We start from the raw sequence: 27938 nt of genomic DNA, 5'->3' as shown, positions 1-27938 counted from the left end.
GCGCGCGGGCGCCGGCGATGCGAGCACCTTGCGAGGAGGCGGCGACCGCTGTGGAAAGTGCAGGAGTAGGCGGAGAGGAGAAGAAGGAGGTGATGGCGACGGACCTGGGGAGGGGGAGACGCTCTGTCTGGCTGGCGCCACTCGGGCTGGGGTCACCCCTTCAGGTGGCATACCGGCTCTGAAGTGGACGTGTCCCCCCGGCCCTTCGCCGTGCTTGGGACCCAGACCTCCCTCTCCCCGGAGAATCTTGACAGTTTATTTTCATCCATAACGAGCGAGCAGGGTCGGGATGGAGGGCACGGGTGACTTCCTTGTTTCAAGAACGGAAACCTGCTGGCACGGTTTCTAGGGAGGAGTATCTGCTCCCCCTCGCCCCCTTTCCGCCCTGCGGCTGGCTAGAACTCCCTCACGTCCCCGTCTGTGGACTCTGAGACATGAGGCCACTTCCAGGAGGGCCTTTTAGGCTTATGGTAAGGGGCCTCCGGAGAACTGTCAGTCGCCTGGCTTCCCAAGACTGCGTCTTAGTTAAGAGCTATTTCCGGGTTCTGTGTTGGGGTACTTAAGGTACTCTGCTGTCCATTTAATTTGTAGTGCAAAGTGATTGTTCTTGCCAGGTTATTAAATTTATGTGATAAACTTCCACTAGAAGTTATGCAGATTCTCCAGTCTTTGCAGCTTAATTTTCTCCACCTTATTTCTCTTTTAAAGAATTACTGAAAGAAGGTGGAATGCTTTGGTGTGCTAACGGAGAGTTTTTTAGCGTTGGGTTTATGCGTTTCTTCTATGGTAGGACCTCAGATGTTGAGAATTGGTTTTTGGATTAACGCTTTCCTGAGTGAATTGGGATAGTGTGGGACGTGGAAGAGAGAGATACAGCAGCATTTGAGAATAATTTAGATAAGTGTTATTTGTACTTAATTTCTAAATATATATCAAATCCTAAGTTTAGATTTATCCCTTGGAAAAAATAGAGTAACCATCAAAAATTAGCGCACTGTTTCTTGAACTTTGTGTAATGAAGTGTGTACAAAGAAATGAGACAGAATATTTTTTTTTGGTTTTATAATCATAACCCAGAGGTCACTTAGAGTCCACTTAATTTATATATAGTGGCAAGATTATTTTATTTGTCACATTGAGTGTGACAAAACCAGAATCAAGTTTGTACTGATTATTTACACTGTAATGACATAATTTCCTCATATTCTACCCTTTTCTATGGGAGACGTTTCTTCTAAGGGTTGGAAAAAACTAGATTAAGACATTAACTGAAATAATTTTGACTTAAGTAGGTCATTGTAAATCAGTGTTATCACCAGTTATTTGTAATTTTTAAATATCAGTATGCTCAAGAAATGCTACCTTTTTATTCCGCTTTAACAGTTTTTTGTACCCCCAAGTAATATCACATATCTGTGTTGACTTCAGGAAGAGGCCTTAGGCAGTTATTCACACCTGTGGGTTTTTTGTTCTTAGTTTCAAGGGTTACTGTGAATTTCTAAAGCAAAGCAAAATGTTGATCATTTAATTTCAAAACAGTTTTTATGCTTGATTTTATTTTTCCTGCACCAAAAGGACATTGACCTAGTTTCTTTAGATGATGATTAATATCCATCATTAATGTCTGAAATGGAAGGCGTATGGCAAACATTAAGGATCACAGTTACTGGGTATCAGAGTTTACAGTACCTTCATGAGTCACATGATCTGACCAGTGATGTTATGATTAATGAAAGTGCATTCTAAATGCAAGGCTTTGAGGGCAGATTTTTGGGTGCTGTACCTCAAGTAAGCAAAGGAAGTGAATTTATTTCCATGTTCATTTCAGATGCTTTGTGGGAAATTTCAGTGGAGATGTCAATATTTTGGCACAGATGTCCAAGAAGTGACAGTGCTGGAGGGATTTAACTCTACTTGTCTGGCACAGATCTGCGGCTCCTAAGATTGCCAATAGGTGTGTTAAAAGCAGCAAATTGTCGGAAAGGAGCAGATTCTATTGACTAAATGGTGCTTACTAAAGTACAATGGAGTCCTTCATTTTAAGGAAAAGTCCACTTTTGCTATGTGCGAAAATATAATGAAGATGGTATTGTCTCTTCCCTTAAAGGGTATCATAAGCTTGTGAGAGAAGGAGACACAAGAACAAAAAGTTAGGCCGTTATGATTTAGGTATTTGTAAAAATATAAAGTGCTATGAGAGTCCAGAGAATCAACCAGCTCGTAATTTATAGGACCCTAATCAGAGGTGCAGCATAATGAGCATTCATATTGAGTAGTGTGAAAAAGGGATCAGAAAGGGAAGAAGAGATTATTAAACAGGCTAATCTAGTAATCTAGGCAAGAGAAAACAGCTGCTAATGGTAGGGTCAGAAACAGATTCTTGGTGCATTTATGGATGTAGAGTCAACAGGAACCTTGGCAAAATATGGAATGTGAGGAAAAGGAAAGAGTGTAATAAATACCAGATTTTTTGCTTCATACCAGTAAGTGAGATTGGGAATATAGGAAGAGCAGGTTTGTTTGGAGGGGAACATAATGAGTTCAGCTCTGGACGCTTAAAATGAGGTACCAGTGGAACTCATGAGTAGAAATGCTTACAAAAAAGCATTTGGAAATAGAGATCTGGATTCCAGAAGAGAAGTCTGGGTTGGAAATCCAGATTCATATTTCTAGCTGCACGTCAGAAGGGTGAGCAGACCGTATCATACTAGCAGTAGTTTTAAAGAGTTGAATGACAGCCAACATTTGTGATCTGTTTTACTATATGCTAGGCACTTTTACATTTATTTCATTTAGTCCTAACAAAAATTCTACCACAGGCAGATTTTGTTTACCCCCCTTTTAAAGGTGTACAACCTAAAGTTCAGAAAGATTAAGTAATTTGCTCAAGGCTTTTCAGCTAATCAGTATCAAAGCTGGATCTTGAACTCAGATCTGTCAAAATCCAAAGCCTGGGGAAAGGCTTCTCATAATGGTAGCTATAATTTTATTGATTCGGTACAGTATGCCAGCCATTTTGCTAAGTTACAAACACCTCCAGCAGAAGGTGGGTGGGGGAGAAATTTTTGATACTAATAAAAGCAGGAGAGAGGTCTTCTAGAAGTTTTATTTATTCTCTCTGTGTAAATATATAAACATTATTTGCACATTTCCCCTAACCTCTGTTTTCTATACATTTTTAGTTTTGCTCACAAAGTTTGCCAACACCACAGCACATTTGAAAAATTGTGTTCAGGTAGACAGTAAGTGATTGCAAGATGGGGTTTTGAGGGCATCCAGGGGAAGGGCCCGTTTATTTGGTTCATCTGAGTATTTGGGTGCAGAGTATGCCAGATATCAAGGATGCAGAGACAAGATTTGAGTCTTGCCTTTCCAGTTCTCTTCTCTCCCAACTGAGGGAATTAGGGAGGGTATCCCAAAGGAAGGAACACTAAAGCTTATTTCAAATCCTGACCTAGAGAAAAAAGACATTGGGCTGAAAGGACATCATGAACATAAGGCAAAGGTGTTTGAAAGTCCATGGTATATTTCAGGAATGAAATAATAGTTCCTTGTGGGCAGTTCAGGGCTTGATTAAAAGAGGTGAAGGGAGGAGAAGCTTACGTGGGGCCAGATATATTTGAATGGTACTCTGTATCCATGCCGACACACATGGAAAGTAGTTACTCAGGTTTTTGTTTCTTCTACATTCAAGATCATTTAAAGCATGGTTTATAAAGAAAGTCAAATCTCAAGGGTATCCTGCAAGATGACTTAAAAAGTCTTACCTCAGAGATGACTGATTGAAACAGTGTGGGAAGGAAGAACAATATATAAAGAAGAAGAAACAGGTAAAGGAAGAGAAATACAGTAAAACTTTTCAAAATTATGCTTTTTCTATTTAGAAATTTGGCAGGTTCCCTGTAAAAGTTATTTGATGCCTGAGTATTGTTAGTTACAAGTTGTATTCCAAACCTTGATCCCAATTTAAATTACTGAAGATGACCTCCTATCTCTGTAATTAGCAGAAGAGAAGTGATCATGAAGAAGTGACTCTAATTCTTGCCATTTTAAACCATCATGACAGTTTCTTTTAAAGAGATTTCCAGATCTGTCAGAGTTATCCTTATCTATCCTCTTTCCTCAGCTATTCTAAATTTTAGTTCCCATTGGATTGTGACAGTGAGTTTTTTCTAGGAAGATAATTTTTTCATCATCAGGTTGTTCTTTAATTGTCATAATTCTTCACTCTCTCTTCAACCTCTACATGGAACTCATTCTTTAGTTTATATAAATCCAAAGGGAAATTGACAGTCATCTATAGAGCCCTCATGATTTTTTTTCACAGACTAACAAAAAATTATGTTTTCCAACTTTTTATAGTCCCAGAAGCATCTTTATTTCTTTTTTATAAAACAGCTATGTTGAGGTATAATTGTTACACACAAAAAAAACTGCACATTTAACATACACAATTTAATGAGTCTGGACACATGCATATACCTGTAATACCATCAGCATAACGATCGAGGTAATACACATTTGTCACCTCCAGAAGCTTCCATGTTTGCCCCTTTGTGTGTATGTATGTGTGGTGAAGAATGTTTACCATGGCATCTACCCTCTTAACAGATTTTTAAGTGCACACCACTGTGTTGTTAACTGTAGGCACTATGTCCTATAGCAGATCTCTAGAACTTACTCATCTTATATAACTGTAACTTAATATTCATTGAATGACAACTCCCCAAAGACTTTGTAAATTAAAATGATTTTCTCCAAAGGAAGAAAACATTTTCTTTTAACCTAACCTAAGAAATGCTTTTGCTAAGGCATATTATCCTTTCTGTTGTCTCTGATAAATCTAGCTTTTTTAAATAACGTAAAGTTATTTGAGTTTACTTTTAAAACATCATTAACAAATACATTTTACAGTTGACTTAGTACTTAAAGGAGCATCAGCTCTTTTCTGCAATCAAAGACTAACTTTAATGTTAAGATGTCACTCATAAACTATCGTGGGCTTTACAAATTATTTCCTTAATACATACAAAACCATAATAAAAGCATATTTTCTTCTTTGATGAAATAAACACTTAAGTTAAAAAAAGAAAATTTAGCAATGTATGGTCTTTATCAGAAGAAGATAAATTGGAGAGTAGACATTGTTTCTGGTTGCTTGGAAGCTTGTATAGAGGAATTAATATATTAATACCCAGAGAGAATGAGATTTACCTGTATAATTTTTAAAGCGTGATGTGAAATATTTGGAGCATTGTATCTTATGATCCAAATGTTTTTGCTTTAATTGCTTATTTCCTTCTTTAGGACTTGCCTCAGCAAGCAAAAGAAACACTGAACAAGGGAGAGGAAACCAACAAAGATAATTTTAGAAGCACTGAATGCAGCAAAACAAGAACAATGGATCTCAAATGCAACCACTCCAGGAAATATATATCTATCACTGTCCCTCCCAAAACGCAGACAATGTCACCACACATTAAGTCAATAGATGACATCGTAGTACTTGGCATAAATCTCAGCAGATTTAACAAACTTACTCAGTTTTTCATATGTGTTGCTGGAGTTTTTGTATTTTACCTAATTTATGGATATTTACAGGTAAAAAATAGTTACTTATTTACAAGATGCTAATTATAACAGTTGAGGTCAATATGGGCATTTCTAATAGTTTTGTCCAAGATATTTTTCTTTATAGAATACCACTTTATTCACATTTTTGAGTTTTTTAATATAGAAAAGGGTTCTTAAAAGTTAGTCTGCTACTTTTAGCAGGGATCAAAATTTCACAGTTAAATATTTCAGATGGGGGGAAGGGAGCAAGACAAACTTAAAAAATTAAAATTATGAAAAAATTTGAAATATGTTAAAGTAATTGCACCCAGGTGTTTTCTAAAAGAGAGTGATTCAAATATTCAGTGGTATTTTGGAACATAATTCTCCAATAAAATTGAATGATAATGCAAAGGCCATAATCTAGTCCATTGTTGATTCTTGGAGCTCAATAATAAAAGGTCATTTTTGCAAAGTATATGAGGATGCTTTATAGTTTTTCCAGGAGTTTCTCTTTAATCCTGTACTATCTGAATTGTTCTTTTTATGAAGCATCTGTTGTGTTCTCATTCTTTTTGGCTTCCTCTTCAAATCTAATTTTGTCAGAACCTTATTTTTCTGTGATTTTTGCTGGTGCAAAACATTTCTGACATTGCCACAAATTGCCTTGTGTTTGTATTATGTTCTGGGATTGTTGTATTACCTTTGACTAGCAGCAGATTCCTGACCTTCTGGGGACATGGGCTTGATGGGTGAGGAGCCAGGCTAGTGTAAACAATGTTTGAATGGGGACTACTATTCTTAATTGTCAGTTCCTTAGTATTTTCAGCCATTATCAACTTTCCTTTTTTATGCAGCTTTCTAATGTGAGAAAACCTTTTATAATTCAAGAAATGGAAATGGATGTGTTTTGTTGAAACAGTTAATATTTCTGGTATTTAGTATTAATCAATTAGAATGATCTTAAAAATTATTGTAGTCTTTCCCATTGTCCTATAGAGATGAAATATAAAAGGAAGTATAAGTGAAGAAAATGGTAGAATTGGCTATTCCTTAGCTTGTAAAAATGCTATGAGGAGTATTAGTGTAAAACAAAAACATGAATTAAAAATCTTAATATTTATAAAAACTAATTTCCCCACTAGAGGATGATACAGAAACTCAAATATCACAATGAAGAATGATGAAAACAGTAAATTTTATCAAATACAGGTTTCAGTTTCTTGTTGAGAAACATTTTTTTTTTCTTTTTCAAAACACCACTGTTAAATAATTTGGGAGCAGAGTTAGCCATTGCAAAAAAGGAAAATGAGTTAGAAATTTACAGATTTTATTTATCTTTTTCTGTTTGATTAATCATCAGAGATTTTAATTTATAACATATGCAAAGCTTTTAAAATTAATAAACATTACTTTCACTTTGTGAAAACTGACATTGCTACTAACTCTTACATATAATAGCTATTAAAATAGTTTAAAGAAAATGGGGTTTTGTAATGACGTTAGCTGTATAGATACAGTATAGTGAAATCTATCTGAATGCTAACATACTTAATAAAGCTATTTTCGTATTTTATAATTCATATGCCAGGAAAATACTAAATATCTTTCAGACTTACTTGAACATGAAACCTAAATTTGGGGAATTAACACAGTATCCTAAATGTACTAAATCTAGTTCAGAGTCCATGGTTGAGGGAGGGGAGTGATTAATCAATTAAGCCAGGTATTGGAATACCTCTTCCTGACTTGTTAATGGCTTATTAACAATTAATGTAGATATTACTTCATAAGATAACATTATGTTTCTACAAAGTAACCATTTCCTTTACAAGGAGAAATTTTATATAATCTGTGGCACAAATATTCCAAAAAATCACATTACTGGTTTGAACTGATTAAATTCCTATAGAAAAACAAGCCTGAGATAATAGACTTCTAATGAAATATATTTGTTATACGGTAAATGAGTCCTTGACCCAACTATCTTGCTCATTGTTGGGGCAGTTCTTAATTTTGGCAGTCTTTTTTATAAAAAAAGAAAAGCCTAGGATAACATTGCTTCATAGTTATCCCTCCCTCCCTTTGCTTTTCTCACCTGAATGTCTAGAGTCCTTTGGAATGGCCTTCTGAACTTCTCTAATTTGACCTCTGTGAAGCCTTGTGATTTGGGTGTTTATTTTGCTTTTTATTTTTTGTTGCTGGGGGTGAGGCTTGGGTTCTTTTTAAAATGTTGTGTTTATAGGAATTTATTATGAGGAAATTGGTCTGCCCCAGAAGTTAACAGTATTCATGTATCTTTTGACAGGAATTAATATTTTCAATGGAGGGTTTTAAGTCCTATGGCTGGTACCTTACTTTAGTACAGTTTGCATTTTACTCCATATTTGGCCTAATAGAACTTCAGCTTATTCAGGACAAAAGGAGAAGGTATGTGGTTTGTTTTTATTTTTTTGACAGTTAAGTTCATTAGTAGTAGTTAAATTTGTTTTGTTCTTTGGGAATATGGAGTATATTATACATGAAATATATACATTTGCAATTACTAAAGCATATCTAATACCCAAGAACTTTTATCAGTATAACCAACTTACAAAAAAATATTAAATTTAGTTCAGTTGTACACTGAAGAAAGTGGTCTCTCTTTTAGTGTAATGTTATCAGAAAAATGTAGTTTGGGCTCAATTTACAGTAAATGTATCTTGAAACAGGAGAAAGTATTCAGATGTACATATGTGTTTTTATAAATCGAACTGAAATGGGTATGATTACTGGAAGATTTACAGTGCTAAGAAAGAGCAAAGTGGTGAACAGTCAATGCCACTTTTTTAGTGGTTTTTAAAATGTACAGTTAATGGTTTGTGGGATATATTCTATTTAACATTGTCTTTCTAACATGCAGTCACTGAGACTGCATGTTTAAAAATTAGAGAAATTTCGTAGCATGCCTTTTCATCAGAATCAGAGGCGTTTGTTTGACATAACATTTTTCATTGACCATCTAGATTTGAGAAATATCTCAAAATATTTTTAATGGTATACAGAACAGTATGCAGTAAAAACCTGATTATAAACAGGAGAAGGTTAGGAAATTGTAACTTCTTGGTAAATGTAAGTGTGGTTATCCTGTCATATCAGACTCTAAGATGTGAATATTTCATGTATACACTGGGCAGTTTAAATGCAGAAAGGAACTATAATACTGATAGCCTGTCTTCAATGATAGAAATGTTTAGTCTTTCAGTAAAAATAAATATTCACAGCTACTATTTTTCTTACAAAAAATGTTTTTGATATTTGTCTGAAGGTAACTATAAAATTTTAAATATTTAAGTCTATCATACCAGTATTCCTTCATAGTTCCAATTTTGCTTCTCAACCTCTCTTTATTGCCAATAAATTATTATAGCAGTGATAGTAAAAAAACGTTTGAATCTGAGGTTAGCGTCTGTATTATTTTCATATAGGTGCAGTACTCAGCCATATAGGTGATAAAATAGAAAGTAAATATATCTCTGAAGACTAATGTATAAGAAAGCATGATGATTCATTACCAGTTGCAAACTGCTGGATGTCTATTTCCAAAGTAAAAGAATCTAATGCTATCTTTATAAAATGGAAAGTGACACAAAGATACACCTCCTTTAAAAAAGATACACCTCCGGGGTGCCTTGGTGCCTGAGTCAGTTAAGCGTCTGACTCTTGATCTCGGCTCAGGTCTTGATCTCAGGGTCCTGAGTTCAAGCTCCGCATTGGGTTCCACACTGGGCATGGAACCTATTTAAAAAAAAAAAAGATATACCTCTCTCTCATCTACCCAAATGAAATAGGGAATGAGCCTCCAGCCATGTTTATCCCAACCCTTAAACCAAATGACTGTAACACTTTTAAAGATAAAATAATTTGTGTTTGATTTAAACATTAATGAAGGCATATAGAAGAATTTACAGATGTATAGTAAATATAGTTATGAATTAAAACCTTTTCACTTCCAAGGCACATTAAAAACATTTTTAGAAGAAGCCTTTAAAGGTATGTTACAATGAAAATATGCTCAATCACATATTTCTGATTTATTTAAGTGGTGCTGCTCTTCAGACCTTTAGGTAGCCAAACTCTTTGCTTAGTTGGTTTTTTTTTTTTCTTTCTTCCTGTGTTTATATGAATACTACGTACCTGAAAGAGTAAAGGATTTGGAGTCAGAAAACATGTATTTGAGTCTTGGCATGGCCTCTAATTAGCTCTCTTAAGACCTCAAGGGAGTTGCTTAAATTCTCTGACATTTGAAGATCAAATGTGGTAATGTGCGGGGAGCATATTGTAAGCTGTAACACCCTAAATACACTACTTGTTATTTTTCATCAAAGTTACCTTGTAACTTTATTATTACTTTGCATGAGGTTTTAATAAAGGAGATCTGTCAGATTGGTTTCGAAGGGACCATTGAAAGTTACAGTGCACCCCCCACCCCTCCACCCCCGCCTAAAGAAGTAAGAAATTGGGATATTAAATAAAACAGCCACAGCGGCACCCAGGAGAAAGATGATGAATCTAACCTCCTGGTCTCACCAGTGGGCAAACACACCTCGAGGAGGGCTGGGGTTTTTGTTGGTCTGTACAGCAAGTAGCTCTCAGAGTTGTGACCCTCTGAATACAGGCCTCCTGAGTTTTAGGCTGCTATCTACCTATGTTATGTTACTTCTGTAATCACCATCCTTGTGATTTTTTTCTGACTCGAGGCAGAAAAATTATTTTCTGGCCACTAATTGCAATTTATGTCTGAGGAAATTTGACCACTGTGACTTCTGTCGTTACTTGGAGGAGTAGTGCTGTCCTTCCCTGATGATAACTCACTGAGGATTAAACCCCACAGACAGCATACAAATCAGTGTCTGCGTGCACTGATGCATACATACATGCCGAGTTATTTCCACATGGACTTTAAATGTTGACTGCTGTATTAGTAGTTAAGTAGGAAAGGCCTTGAAATTGAAATATAAGTGGAAAAGATAGATTTTAATTGAATTTTCCAGTAAATTATTTTGCCTTATATCTAGCCAAATAAAAAATGTGGAGGAATTTTGTTGTCTTGATTTAAACGGAACATAAAACCCAAAATGGAAGCTACTTCTAAGTATGCAGCATAATCTGATTATGTGAATAGTACTTCATGTGTTAGTCACACCAGTGTACAAGATTATTTTAGACCATTAAATATCTAGTCAAAGCGAGCATATGCTCGCAATAATAGTGCAAAATTCTAAAGATGCCAAATTAAAAACCCCTTTAGGAAATTCAGATAGAACCCACAGTAGTGATTTGGGATCCCAAGGAGAGAATCAGGTTCTTCATCTTGAAGTTGATTATTGTAACATCTTATGGAATACAGAGTTAGAGTGGACATTGTGGAAATAAAAATCATGTTTAGAGTTTTAAGCCACCACTCCAGAATATCTGGAGATATTCTACTCAGGTTATTTTAGCAGAAGGGCTGAATGTATTTTTCCTAATGCTAGATGGGAACATTAGGAAACAGAACAACAATTTAGAAGTTGAAAATTAGGGGCCGTTTACCGTTGTGGAGGTCAATATTGTTTAAAACTCAACTCTTTTTTTCTAAATTTAGTCGAGATAGTTTATATATATATATATATATATATATATAGAACAGCTGTTAAACCTCTTACCAACATTTTTTTTTAATACCATCAGGACGAATCTGTGTAACTCTGGTACACCATTTTTTCACACAGAGTTCTCACTTGTGATTGATTAAATAAGGGTAAATTGTTGTTTTTACCAACATTGTTTTATACAAGTAAAGTGTGATAACTTTTAAAATACTGCTATTTCACCAATATTGCTAGAAATATTCAACAGAAATTAGACATTTACACATTGTAAACACATTATCTTACAGTAGTATGAATTGGGTCCCGAAATGAAGATTTTAAAAATTGTCTTTTACAGAATACCAGGAAAAACCTACATGATAATAGCTTTTCTAACTGTGGGTACTATGGGGTTATCAAATACTTCCTTGGGCTACCTGAATTATCCTACCCAAGTCATCTTCAAGTGCTGCAAATTGATTCCTGTTATGCTAGGAGGAGTTTTTATTCAAGGTATAGTAATGATATATTTTCATACTGTTTGAAACTAATAGGATATGTTATGGCATCTAGCATTAGGAAAAACATTAAACTCCAATTAATATTTTCAATGAACATTCTCAATATTGGAACAATTCTGAGTGACATCTTATAAAAATAAGGTATTATAGGGGCGCCTGGGTGGCTCAGTCGTTAGGCATCTGCCTTCAGCTTGGGTCGTGGTCCCAGGGTCCTGGGATCGAGCCCCACATGGGGTTCCCTGCTCCGTGGGAAGCCTGCTTCTCCCTCTCCCACTCCCCCTGCTTGTGTTCCCTCTCGCTGTCTCTCTGTCAAAAAATAAATAAAATCTTTAAAAAAAAAATAAGGTGTTATAAAAACACTGATACTTCTGTGATATCCCCTAGTATTCGAAATCAGTAATTCGGACTCAAGAAAAATAAAAATAGTATTTTGTTTTATTATTTTTTTCTTTTAATCTGGAATCTACCACGTTTCCGGAAATACTGCATTCAAGTATTGAAGGCATAGCTCAGAAATACCTGGAAACTCCCTTTTTCAATTCTTTCATTCTTCTGCTCCTCAGGGCTCCTCCCTCTACCTCCATTATACAAATGGACAATTCTCTCAACGAAGTAAGCTTAACCTGAGCAGAACTGCTTTTTTACCAACTCTGCTGGCTTATTGGCTTCCTAGAGCCCCAACTAAGTTACAAGCTATGTGGAAGTAGGAGTAAAGAGGAAACTAATAGCAAGTAGACCAAGTTTTTGTTGTTCATGTCACTGTCATGAGAAATATTTGTTTTGATAATCAAGGGCCCTGTATCACTAAAGTTCTTAAACAGCCTAACTTCATTTTTTTACATTGGATGCCTTCCCACAGAGGCCCTCTGTAATGAAAGTGTCTGTTGGCTATATCACATATAATACCAGTGGTAGCTGTTCATGCAGGAAAAAGCATTGACACCAATCCTTATTAAAAACCACATGCATGTATAATATTTCCTTAGTGATCCTTATGAAAAAGTTACACTACATAATTTTTAAATAAAATTTAAATAATGTGGATATACTATAACAGGTTAATTCTCACCAACCTAGAAGTTATCTGATTATGGTAGTTGTAAAGTTAAACAGTTATATAACCTGAATAATTGCTCTGGTTACTTTTAAATGTATAAGCTATAAGAAAATTCATACCTTCTATTATATATGAAGTAAAGGAGGCACTCGTGTCCACAAACTTTAAATGTTCATATTTACTCACTACCATAACATATAAAGTAGGATCTCATATCTGACTTATGAGGACATGTTGGTGCTCATGGTCATTTAATTCTCAGAAGTCCTTCTGTGACTATATCAGGCATTGATCTAAACATTCTTCATATATTTTTGACTTTGGATATAAAAAGCAGATCCTGCTCTACTTGGTTAGACACATAGATCTAAAACGGTGCCAAGTGGGCATTTGCATAATGAGGTTGGCTTACATTTATTTTACACAGGGAAGCGTTATAACATTGCAGATGTGTCAGCTGCAGTATGTATGAGCCTTGGTCTGATATGGTTCACCCTAGCTGACAGCACGATTGCACCAAATTTCAACCTGACAGGTAAGGAAATTATTTGTACTCCTGGATTTTGCAGGCATTTTGGTTTAAGAGTAAGAACTTTTACAATTTCATAAGGATTTCAAATGATGGTGTGACATCTGTGATTTTCATATCTAACATAAAGCTTTCAGACTTTCCATGTAAGATATAGTAAAAATATTACAGTCCTGGAAATGTAACAGTTATTTTTTAGTGCTCTTGTATTTTGACCTAACGGGGCTGTTTGGCCAGTCAAAATCTTCTGTGATCGAGTACATGATATAGCAATTTCTCATGGGCTGAGTTGGAAGTTTACACATGAGTTATAGAAGAATCACATTAGTAACTGTTTTTATTCTTTTTTTTAAATTGAAATTGTACATTTACTTGTCATTGTTTTAGCTAAAGAGGGAAAGTTACACTGTATGTTAATATTGAACTGTGTGCTCTAAGTATGGTTAGAACCTTAAAGTGCTTGAACTTTCCACCATGAAGTTACTTCATAGTGTGCCAGGTGGAATTTTATAAAATTTAGATTTTTCACAGGCAGAATAGGTATTATAGTATATTTAGAACTAAATAGCATAAAGGTGTTAGAATATTGTTTTTATTCTAAAGACCTTGAAGAAAAATTATTATATATACAGTATTACCATTCTTATACTACTGAGTTTTATTCATAAGCTTATTATCATCCCATCTCCTAGCCTGACAGAAATGGTATTTAAAATACTTAGGTATTAAAAACAATAATAATAAAAAATTAAAAAATAAAATACTTAGGTATTGGGAGGGACCTCTTTGTGGCAAGAGGAGGGGTAGGTACAGATGAAGATGGTGGCACCCAAGGCCGCAGACTGCATCATGGAGGTCTCCTGTAGCCAGGCAGAAAGCAGCGAGGAACCCAATGCTGAGGACATGACGTCCAGAGATTACAACTTTGATTCCTGTGCTCACTTCGGCATTCAGGGAGAGATATTGAAAGATGAGGGACACACCCTCATGTACCAAAACTCTGTTTCACAACTGGCACCTCTTTAAAGACAAAGTGGTGCTGGATGTAGGCTCAGGCACAGGGATCCTCTAAGCTTGCTCCCAAGGCTGGAGCCCACAAGGTCATTGGGATCAAGTGTTCCAGTATCTCTGATTATGTGGTGAAGATTGTCAAAGCCAACAAGTTAGACCACATGGTGACCGTCATCAAGGGGAAGGTGGAGGAAATAGCGCTTCGGTGGAGAAGGTGGACGTTGTTATCAGTGTGGATGGGCCATTGCCTCTTCTATGGATCAGTGCTCAATGTGGTGCTCTATGCCCCAGACAAGTGGCTGGCACCTGATGGCCTAATCTTCCCAGATTGAGCCACACTACACGTGACAGCCATTGAAGACCAGCAATACAAAGACAAGAGCCACTGGTGGGAGAATGTATATGGCTCTGACATGTCTTGCATCAAAGATGTGGCCATCAAGGAGCCCCTGGTAGATGTGGTGGACCCCACGCAGCTGGTCACCAAGGCCTCAAAAAGAGGTGGACATCTACACTGTCAAGCTAGAAGACCTGACTTTCACCTCTCCCTTCTGCCTGCAAGTGAAGTGGAATGCCCTGTGGCTTACGTCAACATCGAGTTCTCTCGCCGCTGCAAGAGGTTGGGCTTCACCAGCCCCGAGTCCTCATATGTACGCTGCAAGCAGGTAGTGTTCTATGTGGAAGACTACCTGACAGTGAAGACTGGTGAGGAGATCTTTGGCACCATTGGCATGCGGCCCAGTGCCAAGAGTAATCGTGACCTGGACTTCACCATTGACCTGGACTCCACGGGCCAGCTGTGTGAGCTTTCCACTGACTACTATTGGCACCCAATTTCTCCCACCCCAGCCAGACCAGCCCTGCATGGTTCCAGGGGCTGTAGCATTCTTAGGCAGTTTTGGGGCTCTCCCTTCCTCCCTTTCCTCTCTCAGAGGGGGTTTTAAGGGTCTGGGCTGGGGAGGTCGCACCATGACTGTTTTTCATAACTTATGCTTTTATATGGTTGCATTTATACCAGTAAATCCTCAGCGGGGGAAAATAAATAAAAAGGTGTTCAGAGGAACTCTGAAAAATGGGAAAAAAATTTAATTATTCATGAGAAAAAAAGTGTTGCATAAAGAAGAAAATCATATATATCAGCTTTGTTCTAAGAATCAAAATTTTTCTTACTGGCAATGAGTCAACCTTCTTTACTAACTTTGTTAAACAGGCTAAGTTAATGGATTTAAATGTAACCAGTACAGCCTCTTGGAGCAACCCTTTTAACAACCAAAAGATTCTGGTGGAACCTATTATATCTCTTTCAATTTTGATTGTTCAGAGTACAAGTGATCATTACTTCAATGAGTTTTACTCTGAGAAAGCTTATAGTTATAGATGTGTCTAACATGGCTTAGATTTTTCAGGAACACTTCATGTCAGCAACACTAAAAGGAAAACTATATATGAAAACTGAGATAATTGACTCTTTTACTTATGAAAAAGCAGTTGTAGAGAAGGCACAGAATTGGCAGTCAAAGAGATGGCTTCCAGTTCTGTTCAGATCACTTAATATTATAACCATGGATAAATTGTCAGACCCCTTTATGCTTCCCTTTTAAAACAGATAATGATGATAGCTCGCCTCATACAAGGGCAGTGGGAGGGTTGACTGAGGTGATGGAATAATGGGTATGAAAGCGCATGAGAGTGCTGGGGCGGGGGGGCGATAATGATGGAATGAGGTGGTGTCAGTAGTCCTGCAACTTCTCGTGGTGCTGTAGTGTCAACCTATTCTGACTCCCGTGGAAATATTTGGTAAGAGAATTAGAACCTAATAATACTTCATCGTTAAGAAAACTGATGAGCAGTTATCACAGTCCCTGATCTGTAACAGTTTATTATCTAAAGGAGATTAGATTCACTATTAAGATAGTTACTTAACGTAGACATAAATAAAACTTTGAACGTATAAAGCGAATACATCAGAATTTACTTATTCAAATAAATGTCTGCCTTTAAATATTCCCCTCAGCGTACAATTCAGGTATTTTCATGCCGTTGCCATTGTTCAGAACATTTTTGGAATGTCTTCGAATAGCCTGTTAGGAGCTAGGATATTGTATTCAGGGTCTTCAACAGCAGCTTGTCTTTTGTTTTAAGGACAGATTTGGCATTTGAAATAAGTAAAAGAGCATTCAGAATCAAGTTTGGTGGATAAAAATGTATGATTAGGTAATAAATACCACAAAGCTAGATGATCAGAAGGCAAATTGAAGAATAAGCATGAAAACTTGAAAGTTCTCAAGTGCACACACATGTACATATATTTTTCTGCTCCCTGCGATTGCTAATACATTGTTAAAAAATAATGCAAAAGGGAAACTTCCTTAAATCCCAGCAGACTCACAGACTAACCAAGGCTGCCTTTTGTTCTTTCTGTAAAGCACCATGGCTAGTGACCAGTGTCCCAAACACTTGGCAGTTAACAGCCTGCTTCTCAGGTAGATATGCTCATTTGCATGAGTGTTGATTTCCAGGTTCGTTTATGCCAATTGTACCTGTTACTATAACCATGTAATAATATTACTTAAATTGTTCAAAAATAATTTGAAGAGAGACAGAATTGTTTCTGTTAAGTTAATTGAAACAATTTGGTTGACTAGTCAATAAAATCACCATTGAATTAAGTATGAAGGAAACAACTGTAAAAAGAGCAGGATATCATACAACTGTGAAAGGGTTCTGCACCCCAACTATTTGAGAAGTTCCTGCGTTTCCCATGTGCTTTTTAACAAAACAACTGGGAAAGCATTAACAATGTGTGTTACGAGTATGGTTTATATAGAAGAGAAGGTGCAGAATTTTAGTTAGGACACATACTCAGAGAAAATACCTTGGCAATTGCATGCATGTTTATGTGTTCTAAATGAAGTGTTTTAATAATGTAGGTAACATCTTTTATGATTTCTCTTCTCGTCTGTTTTTTTCAATTAACCGACTAACCACCAGTCCTGACAGAGCTCCTAAGAATTTCTTCTGTATTTGCTTAATACAGTGTTCCTTTCTAACATTTCATCTAATTTAAAAGCAGAACTATTATTTGATCTAATAGGGAAACACAATAAGCTTGAATGTAGTTTATTAGTGTCAGTTACTTGTGTTTTTAACGTTATCACATATGTGCCTATTACAGCTGGTAGTTGATAAAAATCATCAATTTTTATTGAAACAGTGTGATTTAAGATCTGCTTTTGTTTTTTAACCCAATTAAATCTCTGATAAATCTTGATTATTGTTCACCTATTTAAATAAGGAGGTTGTGTTTCTCTTATGCTTTCTTGAAGGTGTGATCCTTATTTCCCTGGCATTGTGTGCAGATGCTGTCATTGGAAATGTTCAAGAGAAAGCTATGAAACTGCATAATGCTTCTAATTCAGAAATGGTAAGGACTCCAGTGCTGCTTCTTCACAGCAGACAGACTCAAAAGTGGTGATGTGCTTAACTTTATGAAATAGTTACGATATTAAAGACTCGCATGGCATTTTTAAACTAGTTTGTCATCATCATTTTCGTAAAAGTAGTACATTCAAACATTATGGGAACTAAAAAAGATACCATGACCCCTGTTAAGAGCTTATTGTATAATATTTGATAAATTTTTTCCTTATTGATAGGGTTTTTTTACATATTAAAAAGATCCTGTGTTACATCCCTTTTCTCCCCCTTTGTATTTGGTATTATTTTCCATTTAGAAGTTTGTAATTTTGATGTGGTTTATCTTTTCCTTCATGGGTTCTGGCTACCTATTATGATTGAAAAGGACTTTCCCAACTTTTAAGAATTTTACCCATGCTGCCTACTCGTTTTATGATTGCCTTTTTAATTAAATCTTTTTTTTTTTTTAAGAGCAAGATGGAGGGTGGCAAAGGGAGAGAGGGAGAGAGAATTTTAAGCAGGCTCCACTCCCAGCACAGAACCCGACTTGGGGCTCAGTCTCACAGTCCTGACATCATGACCTGAGCCAAAATCAAGAGGCAGACATTTAATCGACTGAGCCACCCAGACAACCCTAATTAAATCTTTGATCCAACCAAAACTTTAAAAAAATTTCTTCTTCATCTCTCCACTTGTCCCAGTATCATTTGTTGAAAAATCCACTTTTCCAGCTTAAGTGCCTTCTTTATCATATAATATTCTAATGTAGGATTCAGAATTGTGTTCTTTTGAATTTACTTCTGCACCAAAACCATATGATGACAGCAGCTTTATCATACATTTACCATCTGTTAGAACTAGCCAGCAATATTCCTTTTGTTTTTCAGAATATTACTACCATTAGTTATTCTTGGATGTTCATATCTCCAAATAAACTAAGAAATTCCATTGTTAATTGTGATTGGTATGGAATTGAATTATAAGTTAATTTAGAGAGAATGGCATCTATATACTTGAGTCTTTCAGTCATGATTTTCCTTTTATTCAAGTGGCTTTTTTTAAATGTCCCTTAGATTTTTTTCAGTTTTTTTCATATAAATCCAACATGTTTCTTATTGAAGTTATTGTTAGGGGTTTCATCTTTTTGCTGCTGTTACTGCAAATAATGTCCTTTCTTTCCTTATATCTTCTCCCTGGTTGGTATTTGTATATAGGAAAGTTACCGTGTGTATGTTTACATTAATTTCATAGCTAACCCCTTGCTAGACAAAGAGAGCATACCACATTAAGGGTATACAGGAATGGTCTTTCCTGTTACTTTGTCGGCAGAGTGGGCATCTTTAAGGAGTCTTTAATCTTGGTCAGAAGTTTTCTTGATCATTATCACCACTCTTCCTAGATAAGGTAAAGAGCAGAGAATTAAGGAAATGTAAGTAGCTAGAAAGTTACTATAATACAGTGGTTAAGAGCTTAGACTCTGGGCTAAGATCTCTTTTATATCCTAGCTTTACAAGTTCTCTTATTGGGGCAAAATGACTTACTATCTCTAAGTTTTAGTTTCTTTATCTGCAGATTGAGGAGTGATCATTAAGAGTGTCTAACTCATAGGCTGGTTGTGAGAAGTGGAATAATCCATGTAGAGCATTATTAGCACATGATTAGCCTTATTAGTACCCGACATATCACAGGTGCACAAGTGTGATGATGCCCCTGCTGATTGTGCTTATAAGGAACTGGGATAGAAAGATTGGTAGGAAAACTGGGAAATCAAGCAATAGATATGCCCCTGTTTATTTTCATTATCTGTTAATATATTTACAAACTTAACATTTGGGTTTTCTGATGTTGAATAAGTAGCTTTAAAGGGTTTTTTTGTTTTGTTTATGTGTGGTTTTGGAACCCCAAAATTCAAATGTGGTTTGAATCAGTAATCAAGCCAGGCAAAAAAATGAATATTATGTAACTGTATACATGGAAGAATCAGTACTGCTATGTTACGATGTCTGTAAAATAAGCCATAAACTTATAAAGAGGATCAATCATCATCTCCAGAAAGCTAGGCCATATTGAAACAATGATGTCACTTAAAAATAGTGGTTCTTCAGGTTTAATTGAGTAGATTAATTGAGCCATATATTGAAAATCCTTCATTTTCTGCTTTTGGTTTGATAGCATTTTTTTCCACTTTATTTTTATCTACCATAGGTTTTATATTCGTATTCAATCGGTTTTGTGTACATTTTATTGGGATTGACATGCACTAGTGGATTAGGCCCTGCAGTAACATTTTGTTCAAAGGTAAACACTAATCACATTTTTAAAAATAAACATCTTCCATTAAATAGTTCCCTCTGTATTTCTTGTTCAAAAAGATTGTTTTTTTATGTAATTTGATAACTCCTTTAGTATAATATATGCAGATCAGAAATTATTTCAGAAATGAAATGATTTATATTTAAATTTATTGTATCCTTGCTCTATCCTATAAGTTAATTTTTAAGCAATTCATAATGTGAAAGTTGGGGATTTTTAATTTCGTCATTGTTTTTCCATTAAATCGGAACTAAATAAGAATCTTTGCTTGACTGCGTTGTTGAATGGCTTATTATTGCTCAGGAAGTTGATTAAAATCTGTAGTTTTATTTCATTTGTAATACCTCAGGGTTTGTTTTGCATTTTCCTAACAGGCTTTTTTATATGTTGCAGAATCCAATCCAGACTTACGGTTATGCTTTCCTTTTTTCCCTCACTGGGTATTTTGGAATCTCCTTTGTTCTGGCTCTGATTAAAATTTTCGGTGCACTTCTTGCTGTAACAGGTAGGAATGATACACCTGCTTAGATTATGAAGTAAGCATTTAAATTTTCTCTGATGCTGCTTTTCAAAAGATACAGGCAGCATCTACTCTGCATTAAAAAGAAAATTGTTGTAGTTCATCAATTTATTTTTTGGCTTATGGTATTTCTTTAAAATTCTAAAGAAAATGATGTTTGCTCATAATTTTTTATTTGAAGGGTTTATTTTAAAATCAAATATATACATTTATCTAAATAGTAACTTTTAAATACATTAAAAGGACTTTTTATTAGAAAGTATGACACGCTGAATACCCTTAGAGAAAAATCCAGCTTTTATATGCACTTTTAATTTATAACCGAAAACTCCCATTTTGATGCACTTAAAGTATGGCAGGTATATTTTAAACAAAGCTTTTTGGAGCTTTCATTTGTACACTTTCTAGGGTATTAACCAGATTATCCTTTCTTGTCCCTAATAATTATCATGTATCTGCTTTATGCAGGAACTTTGCTTGGCACTTTAGAGGAATGGAAGTTGTATTGGTTTTGCTTTGAGGGAGTCAGGAAAACAGATGAGGGGCAACAAGTGAGACCCAGTGAGGAGGACAGATGACTTCATGTGCTAACCTTGTATCATTTGCCCAATGAATGGTCCAGATGACAAATGCTCTGAGCCTCTCCTGTGTGGAGAGAGCCCTGAGTGAAGCCCAGGATTGGAAACAGTGTGGCATTGTCATGAAGGGCGCTGGATTGAGATGTCGGAGAAGGAGAGCCCAATCACAGCTCTGATGTCTAATGACATCACCTGGAGAGTAACTCTCTCCTCCTCCCTGGGCTTCATTTCTCTCTTGTGAAGAGACTGGGTTGGACTTGACCATTTCTATCAGAGATACATAGGATTTACATCATAATGCAAACATGCATTAGTTATTTACCTGATTTTAATATTTCATAGTTTTAGGGGAATACTCACTCTAATACTAGAATCAATTAAGCAAAGGAATAAATACCTCTCTCTTTGTAAAAGTTTATTTGCTTCGTAACATTTCTCTTTATTTGCTCACATAGGACTCCCCTTTTTACTTATTTTATAACTTCCCTTTTTCAAGTTTACATTGCTAATGGTAAACAGAGGGCATGTAATTGTAGATCAGGCCATAGCCGTAATCTGTCAAGTCATCTCACGCTACCAAGAAAGATTGCAAATTCATATATTTGCTCAGGTTCAGTTTTGCTCGGAAGATAATAACTGTTCAAAAAGGGTTTGATATTAATCAATATGTATTGATTAAACCCTGTGGTTGGTATAAAAAATGTGAGATGCTGTCCTTGTCTTAAAGGTGCAGACAGGTTTATTTCTGTCTTGTGTAAAAGAAATTCAGTAATAGTAGCCAGCATGCATATCCGTTATTATGTACCAGGAGCCATTTTACATACATTATTCATTTTGACCTTGCAATAATCCCATAAAAAAGTGAGCACTGTTATTGTTCCATTTTACAAAGGGTAAACTAAGGCACAGGGAGGTGAAGTGACTTGCCCCGTGGTCAACCAGCTAGTAAGTTGCAGAATCAGGATTCCAAGTGAGGCAGTCTGGGTCCCGACCTGTGCTCTTAGCCCACATGTTACACTCCTCCTGAGCTGTTGTGGTAGCATCACACTCATTAGGAAACCAGGCTCCTTCTGTCTTCTCTGCCATCTTCTTCCTCATTCCAGGCAGTGGGATGGGAGAAGATGAAGGACACATCTTTCTCTTTATGGAATCTTCCTAGAAAGTACACTTCCTAGAAACAGCGCTTCTGCTCACTTTTCTTTGGCCCAAACCTCATCACATGACAACACCTAACCGTAGGAAAGGCTGGAAGGTATGCCCATAATAGGGGTCCGTTTACTAACACAGACAGAAGTAGGGGTTAAAACAGGGGTCTGTTTAGTAACACAGAAGGAAAAATAGATTTGGGGAATCAGGCTCTGACACATTTCCAAAACAGAGTCTTCATTTGGCGTTCATTTATATATACCTTGGATAGTAAGTGCCAGGAGCTGTCGAGTCCGGGGATATAGGATGAATAAGACAAGAAACTAAGTAAAGCTCACCATCTAGAGGAGGACAGCAACTGAAAATGCAAAGTTGGACGGAAGGCTATGATGGAGACATATGCCAAGGTCCTACCTCTACGTGGGTGGGACAGGGAGGAGGGTTTCAAACCTGACAACAGACTTCAAGGTCGTACTTGAAAGACAGGTAAAAGTTAATACAGACATGTAAAGAAGACTGTAAAGATTATTCATTGTCTTACTCAGAGATGACCACAATAGGATATTAGTGTGTGCTTTAGCTTACTTCTTTTAAAGACTAACCCCTGCTCTACCTAATCCTACCTTCCTTGGGAAAGCCTATTTTTCCTGCCAGACTGAGTGTTTCTAAGGGATGACCTGCCTCCCTAGTGTCATGGCCTTTATCAAGTACTTATTACAGTTATACTTTAACATTTAACTATATGGTTTAATGTCTGTACCCCTCCTAGACTGTAAACGCCATAGCAGCGGCAACAGTGACTTTCTGTTTGGTTTTTGCTTTCCATCGTTTTCTTGGCATGTCACGTAGATCTTGGCACATAGTAGGCTCTGTAAATATTTGTTGAAAATGACCTCCAAAATATTACCAAGATTGTAGGTACATTATAAACCAACCTTTTTTCTCCCTACAGTGACAACAGGAAGAAAAGCCATGACCATCGTACTTTCATTTATGTTCTTTGCTAAACCATTCACGTTTCAGTAAGTACTTTTTAATTCAACAGGTTTCTCTACTTGTACATGCCTGGTTTCACATTTCCTCCTAAGCAGCCTTAATTTATTTATAAAAAATCAGTTTCATCTGGAGCCCTAGTTTATTGATATGTCTTCTGCTATTTAATTATTTTGAAGAAATCATATTGTACACTTAAATTGCCTAACCAGAGTCCCAATGCAATTTTGATCCCATTTCCAATATAAATGAACATGAGTGATGTCTTGAGATTAAGGGATTCCACCTGCCTTGATATATACACACATACATATGAAACCATATATATGGTTTTTAAAGTTGTTATTTGTCCCCCTCTCCCACAAAGGATTTGAGGTAGAAAATTAATGCTGTTAAGTTTATTTAGTTTATGGCTTCTTGTAAAGCATTTACTGTTTTCTCGACCGTCTAGTATGCATTTGAAATCATTATCATTTAAATTTATGCTACTTAGTGATTGAGAAGATTCAAACTTAGAAATTATCAATGTGTAAGCTTAAAGATAACCACAAGATAGATTTCAGTCGGTGTCTTGTTTTCTATAAATTAGTTTCTCTTTCCCCGTATGCTAGGTATATATTACAGCAATCTATGCCAGTTCCCCAGCTTTCTCAGGCTGTGCTTCTTTTTATCTCATTATGTGCTACCCAACTGGGATAAACGTCGGACTGCCAAACTGAATTCCCAGGATGGCCATTGGCAGAATGTACTCCGTGCTTTAAGTACATTCTTAGACTGTTGATTAGGACGTGGACTTGAATTTGCTGTTATCTTCAAATGAACTACAGTTAGTATTTTATAAAGTCTCTCTGAATATACTTAATGTAAATGAGATGGAATTCTATCTAAATTGATCTAAAAATACTGTTTTTTATTTTAATGCTATTGTAGGCCTCCAATAGCAAAATTTTATTGCGGAATTATTGTGAACTTATCACCAAGTTCTGTGATTAACAATAAATTGTTACCTTGATATTAATATTTTTTTCCTTCTTTCTCTTCTTAGGTACGTGTGGTCTGGTTTGTTAGTTGTCCTTGGTATATTTCTCAATGTTTACAGCAAAAATATGGATAAAATAAGACTACCATCACTATATGATCTGATAAACAAAACAGTGGAAATGAGAAAGTCAACGACGTTGGCACAAACTGTATAGGCAGTGATTCATCCTGCTTAAAATAGAATTCTAAGGGAACAATCATCAAATAATTAATTTTCCAAAGGGATTACTATAAAAACCAAAGGATCTGAAAGGCATGCTATCCATTTGTGGATGGGTCACCTATGAAGTCAGCCTCTTCCGCAGATCACTTGTTTAACTGTTTGACTTCTGAAGCAATTAAGAGAGCCACATCTGCCACACCTTAGAATACACTGTCAGTAAAGGACTAATTCTTAGCAGTCTGTTGAGAATTTCACTGGAAAATGGACCATGTTGCAAAACTAATTGGATATCATTACGATTTTTCAAAGAAATTGATATAATAATATCAATCGATTGTTTGGTCTTCATTCATTTTGGTGGTGTTATTTAAATGATTCTCTGTTATAAGAGTGAACATATGATTTAAAGTCTAGAAAGAATAACTTCATTATAAATAAAAATTATTCTGTGATTTTTTTAATAAATGCGTTGTTAGAATTTTGTTACGAAGAGGGAAGTGAAGGTTACAGTAAGGCTTTACATAAACTTCAAACCTTGGGCTTTTCTCTGATCATTTAAAAGTATTCTTTAGAGAAAACACGCCTTAAGTTTTCTGTGGACTATAGACAGTATAACAGAAGGAGTCATCACCCTGCGTCCTATAAGTATGTATCACAAGAAAAACTTGCTACTATCCATCAAAGAAGTGCTACAAGATTTAATGATTTGGATTTTTTAAATAAAGAGAAAATAATTCATGTCTTAAATTAATAAAATTATCATAGTTTTTCTCATAAAAAATTTTAATTTGACAGCTTGAAGATTAAATAGGGTAAATGTAAGAAACACAGTGGATTTATACAGTATGTTGTTTGCACAGTTTTGAGTCGAAACTCAAAACTTTTAGCCCTTAACGTTTTTAGCCGTGAGTTTTGGAATTGCTTCCAGTGTATTAAAAAAATTCTATCTGCATTTTCAGTATAAGTAATGCTAGTTAAAACAGCTTAGTTTCTGCGTTGTTGGTGATATCACTTATATTTTGTGAGTATAATATACTTGGAATATTTAATCTCATTCTTAAAATTCCATTGTTTTCTGATGGTGACCTTAATTAGTAGGTGCATATGTGGGTACAACAGAGCCTATAATAATTTAAGGGTCTAGCATAAGGAATTCTGACTGATTTTCATTTGTCATGTATTAAAATACTGTGGGGGTATTTTTCCCCAAGTGGTGATCATTTTTAAGTTTTCGTATTTTAAAATGAAAGGGATCTTAGTTGGTACTTCATTATGCCTTCTTAAACTCTTAAGACGGCAAGGATTTGTGCTTTGAAAACAATTTTCCCAAGTTCTTGATAAAAGATTGTAATTTTAACTTTTCAAGGCATCCTTTTATGCCCACACTTTTCTAATTTTTTGCCTTTGCCTGTTAAGATTTCTTCCTCCCACCCCCCACTTTTAAACAGTTTTGCATTGCTCAAAAATTGGTTTGCCCACGTAACCCTTTATACTCCCATTTCCTTTTTTTTTTTTTAACCTGCCATCAAATGAGGGCAAACCTCATCTCACTTATTTGTGTCCATGGAGTACTCTTCTTAATGAATAGTGTGAAACCCAGTAATTTCTATGGTAAAGGAAATCAACATTTGATTGTGTGCTTTGTGTCACATTTTATAATAGCATTCATAAATACTATCGTGATCGCAACAAGAGAAATATAAGTAATAAATAAAATTAATAAGGTAATTAAAAATAGTAATCACTAAAAATCACTAAAATTTAAGTGCTTATCAGGTGCCAGGCACTATTATAAGTGAAATATTTAATAATTTATTTAATCCTCACAACATCTCTATGAGGGCAAGGATTGTCCTCATTTTACAGATGAGGAAGCTGTGGCCAGTGAGATTAGGTGACATGGCTAACCTTACATGGCTAGAAAGAACCAGAGCTGTCTGTCAAGCAGCCTAGTCCCAGAGTCAGGCTCTTAACCAACTCTTTTGCCTCTCTAAGTTGATGTGATTATGTTCACGGTTTTGCAGATACAGAGGTTGAGGACCAGAGTAAATACTTACTAGCTCATGATCAACTGGATTTCAAACCCAGTTCCATCATACCCCAAAGTGTATTTTCTGTCTACCATACCCCACTATGAGCACAGAAGTAACCCAAAGTAACATAATAAATGATGAAATATTTTTTGTAAAGTGTTTGTGAGACATACTTTAATGAATAGGCAAGGATCACTTGATTGGAACATTGGTGAAATGCAGATACATGTATTTGTTTAAGCCGTATGTAGATATAAATTGTTTCTTCAGCGGTGTTCATATTAGGTGCCTATCACATAGTATGCACTCAGTATAATATCTGTCATACAAGACTAGAGATCAAAGAATACCATTAGGCCAAAAACTACACTGGATGATATATGTTCTGAATTCTGTCTTCTGTCCCTTTTTTTTGGTATAATTAGTGCAACAACAAAATAACAGCAGAAGAACCTGACCGTCTCCGGTGGATCACTGTATTAGATTTGACCTGGAAGTAAGCCAGCCTAGCCAGAATCCTCAGGAAGGCTAACTTGTATAATAAAGAATTTAGCTGGCCTTTTTCCTTGGTTCCTGAGAAGGAGCTTTCGCAAGTGATGGGCATGTCTTTGATATTCATGGTGGGTCCTAGATTGTGCCAAAGTAGGGGCTGGCCATGCGGGAATGACTAACCCTGTGACCAACTATGGAGTTGGGGTTTTGAGCCTCAGGATATCAGTCCAACCTCCAGAGAAGAAACAGGGATTTGTGTAGTCAGTGATTCAGCAATCATGGCTCTGTAGTGAGGGTTAGTAAAAACGACACAGGAAGGCTCAGGAGAGCTTCTCGGGTTGGAGATGCACACTGCTGTGCCTGGAGGGTGATGTGTCCTGAGGATGTGGAAGCTTAGTGTTAGTAACCCACCCAGACCCTGCCCCATGGGGTTCTTCCCGTGTCTGGTCCTGATACCGAAACTTTATAACAAAAGGAGGGGAAAGTACAGCACTTCCCTGAGTTCTGTGAATTCTTCTGGCACCCTAGAACCTGAACTTGGGGTAGTGGGGACTGCCCAATTTGTACCCCATTGGTAACAAGTACAAGTGGCCTGGGATCCTCAGAGGTTGCAGCCGGTGTTGAAAGTGAGGGGGCAGTTTCTCGGAGACTCTGCCTGCGAAACTGGACCGAATCTGGGTTGTCAGAATTGCACTGCCGGCTTTATGCTGAACAAATGTTTTAAAATAACTGAGTATTCTCTGGGATATCCTCTTAGTCTCTTAATTTTCTCAACTGATTTTTATCTTAAATCCACTTTACATTCTAGATTCTTCCTTGCTCAAAGAGCACAGAATTCTAGCAAAATTTGACCAGGATAATGGGCCAATAATAGGGCTTACCATAATGAAAATATTTTTTCATTCCAATATCACATTTGCCCTTTAAAGTTATCAAATTATCAAGTTATGCATATGATG

The 27938-nt window shown here is 36.1% G+C and overlaps 1 protein-coding gene and 1 pseudogene across 7 annotated transcripts; both read left to right on the top strand.

The window, feature by feature from the left end:
• On the top strand, positions 1 to 25183 carry SLC35B3 (solute carrier family 35 member B3). 7 transcript variants are annotated; one of them, XM_088024119.1, is made up of 12 exons: positions 45 to 89; positions 1829 to 1954; positions 3695 to 3830; positions 5308 to 5601; positions 7862 to 7983; positions 11524 to 11678; positions 13171 to 13278; positions 17610 to 17707; positions 19906 to 19998; positions 20407 to 20518; positions 23210 to 23279; positions 24296 to 25183. In XM_088024119.1, exons 4-12 carry the CDS (start codon positions 5401 to 5403, stop codon positions 24444 to 24446), a joined length of 1110 nt encoding a protein of 369 aa, XP_087880245.1. In that variant the 5' UTR covers positions 45 to 89; positions 1829 to 1954; positions 3695 to 3830; positions 5308 to 5400; the 3' UTR covers positions 24447 to 25183. The 7 variants fall into 7 exon arrangements, with proteins under 7 accessions (XP_027978687.1, XP_087880243.1, XP_027978690.1 ...); XM_088024118.1 differs by lacking the exon at positions 45 to 89 and adding an exon at positions 101 to 470; XM_028122889.2 differs by lacking the exon at positions 1829 to 1954 and having other exon boundaries at positions 2 to 89.
• LOC114223881 (protein arginine N-methyltransferase 1 pseudogene) lies at positions 13970 to 15372 on the top strand (annotated as a pseudogene).
• Positions 25184 to 27938: the final 2755 nt, after the last annotated feature.

The sequence above is a fragment of the Eumetopias jubatus genome, unplaced genomic scaffold (assembly GCF_037043125.1).
Source record: "Eumetopias jubatus isolate StellerSeaLion01/CBP00866 unplaced genomic scaffold, mEumJub1_p1.0 scaffold_6, whole genome shotgun sequence".
Taxonomy (NCBI): domain Eukaryota; kingdom Metazoa; phylum Chordata; class Mammalia; order Carnivora; family Otariidae; genus Eumetopias; species Eumetopias jubatus.
Note: the sequence above shows the minus strand (reverse complement) of the source record. Positions and strands in the feature narration are given on the sequence as shown.

What these genes read in the sequence shown, in the direction of transcription:
- SLC35B3 (XM_028122886.2), top strand. Translation starts at nt 18, where the DNA reads ATGCGAGCACCTTGCGAGGAGGCGGCGACCGCTGTGGAAAGTGCAGGA. An exon ending in ATTCAGGACAAAAGGAGAAG is followed by an intron (nt 7,984 to 11,523) that starts GTATGTGGTTTG and finishes TGTCTTTTACAG; the next exon opens with AATACCAGGAAAAACCTACA. An exon ending in CAGTAACATTTTGTTCAAAG is followed by an intron (nt 19,999 to 20,406) that starts GTAAACACTAAT and finishes TATATGTTGCAG; the next exon opens with AATCCAATCCAGACTTACGG.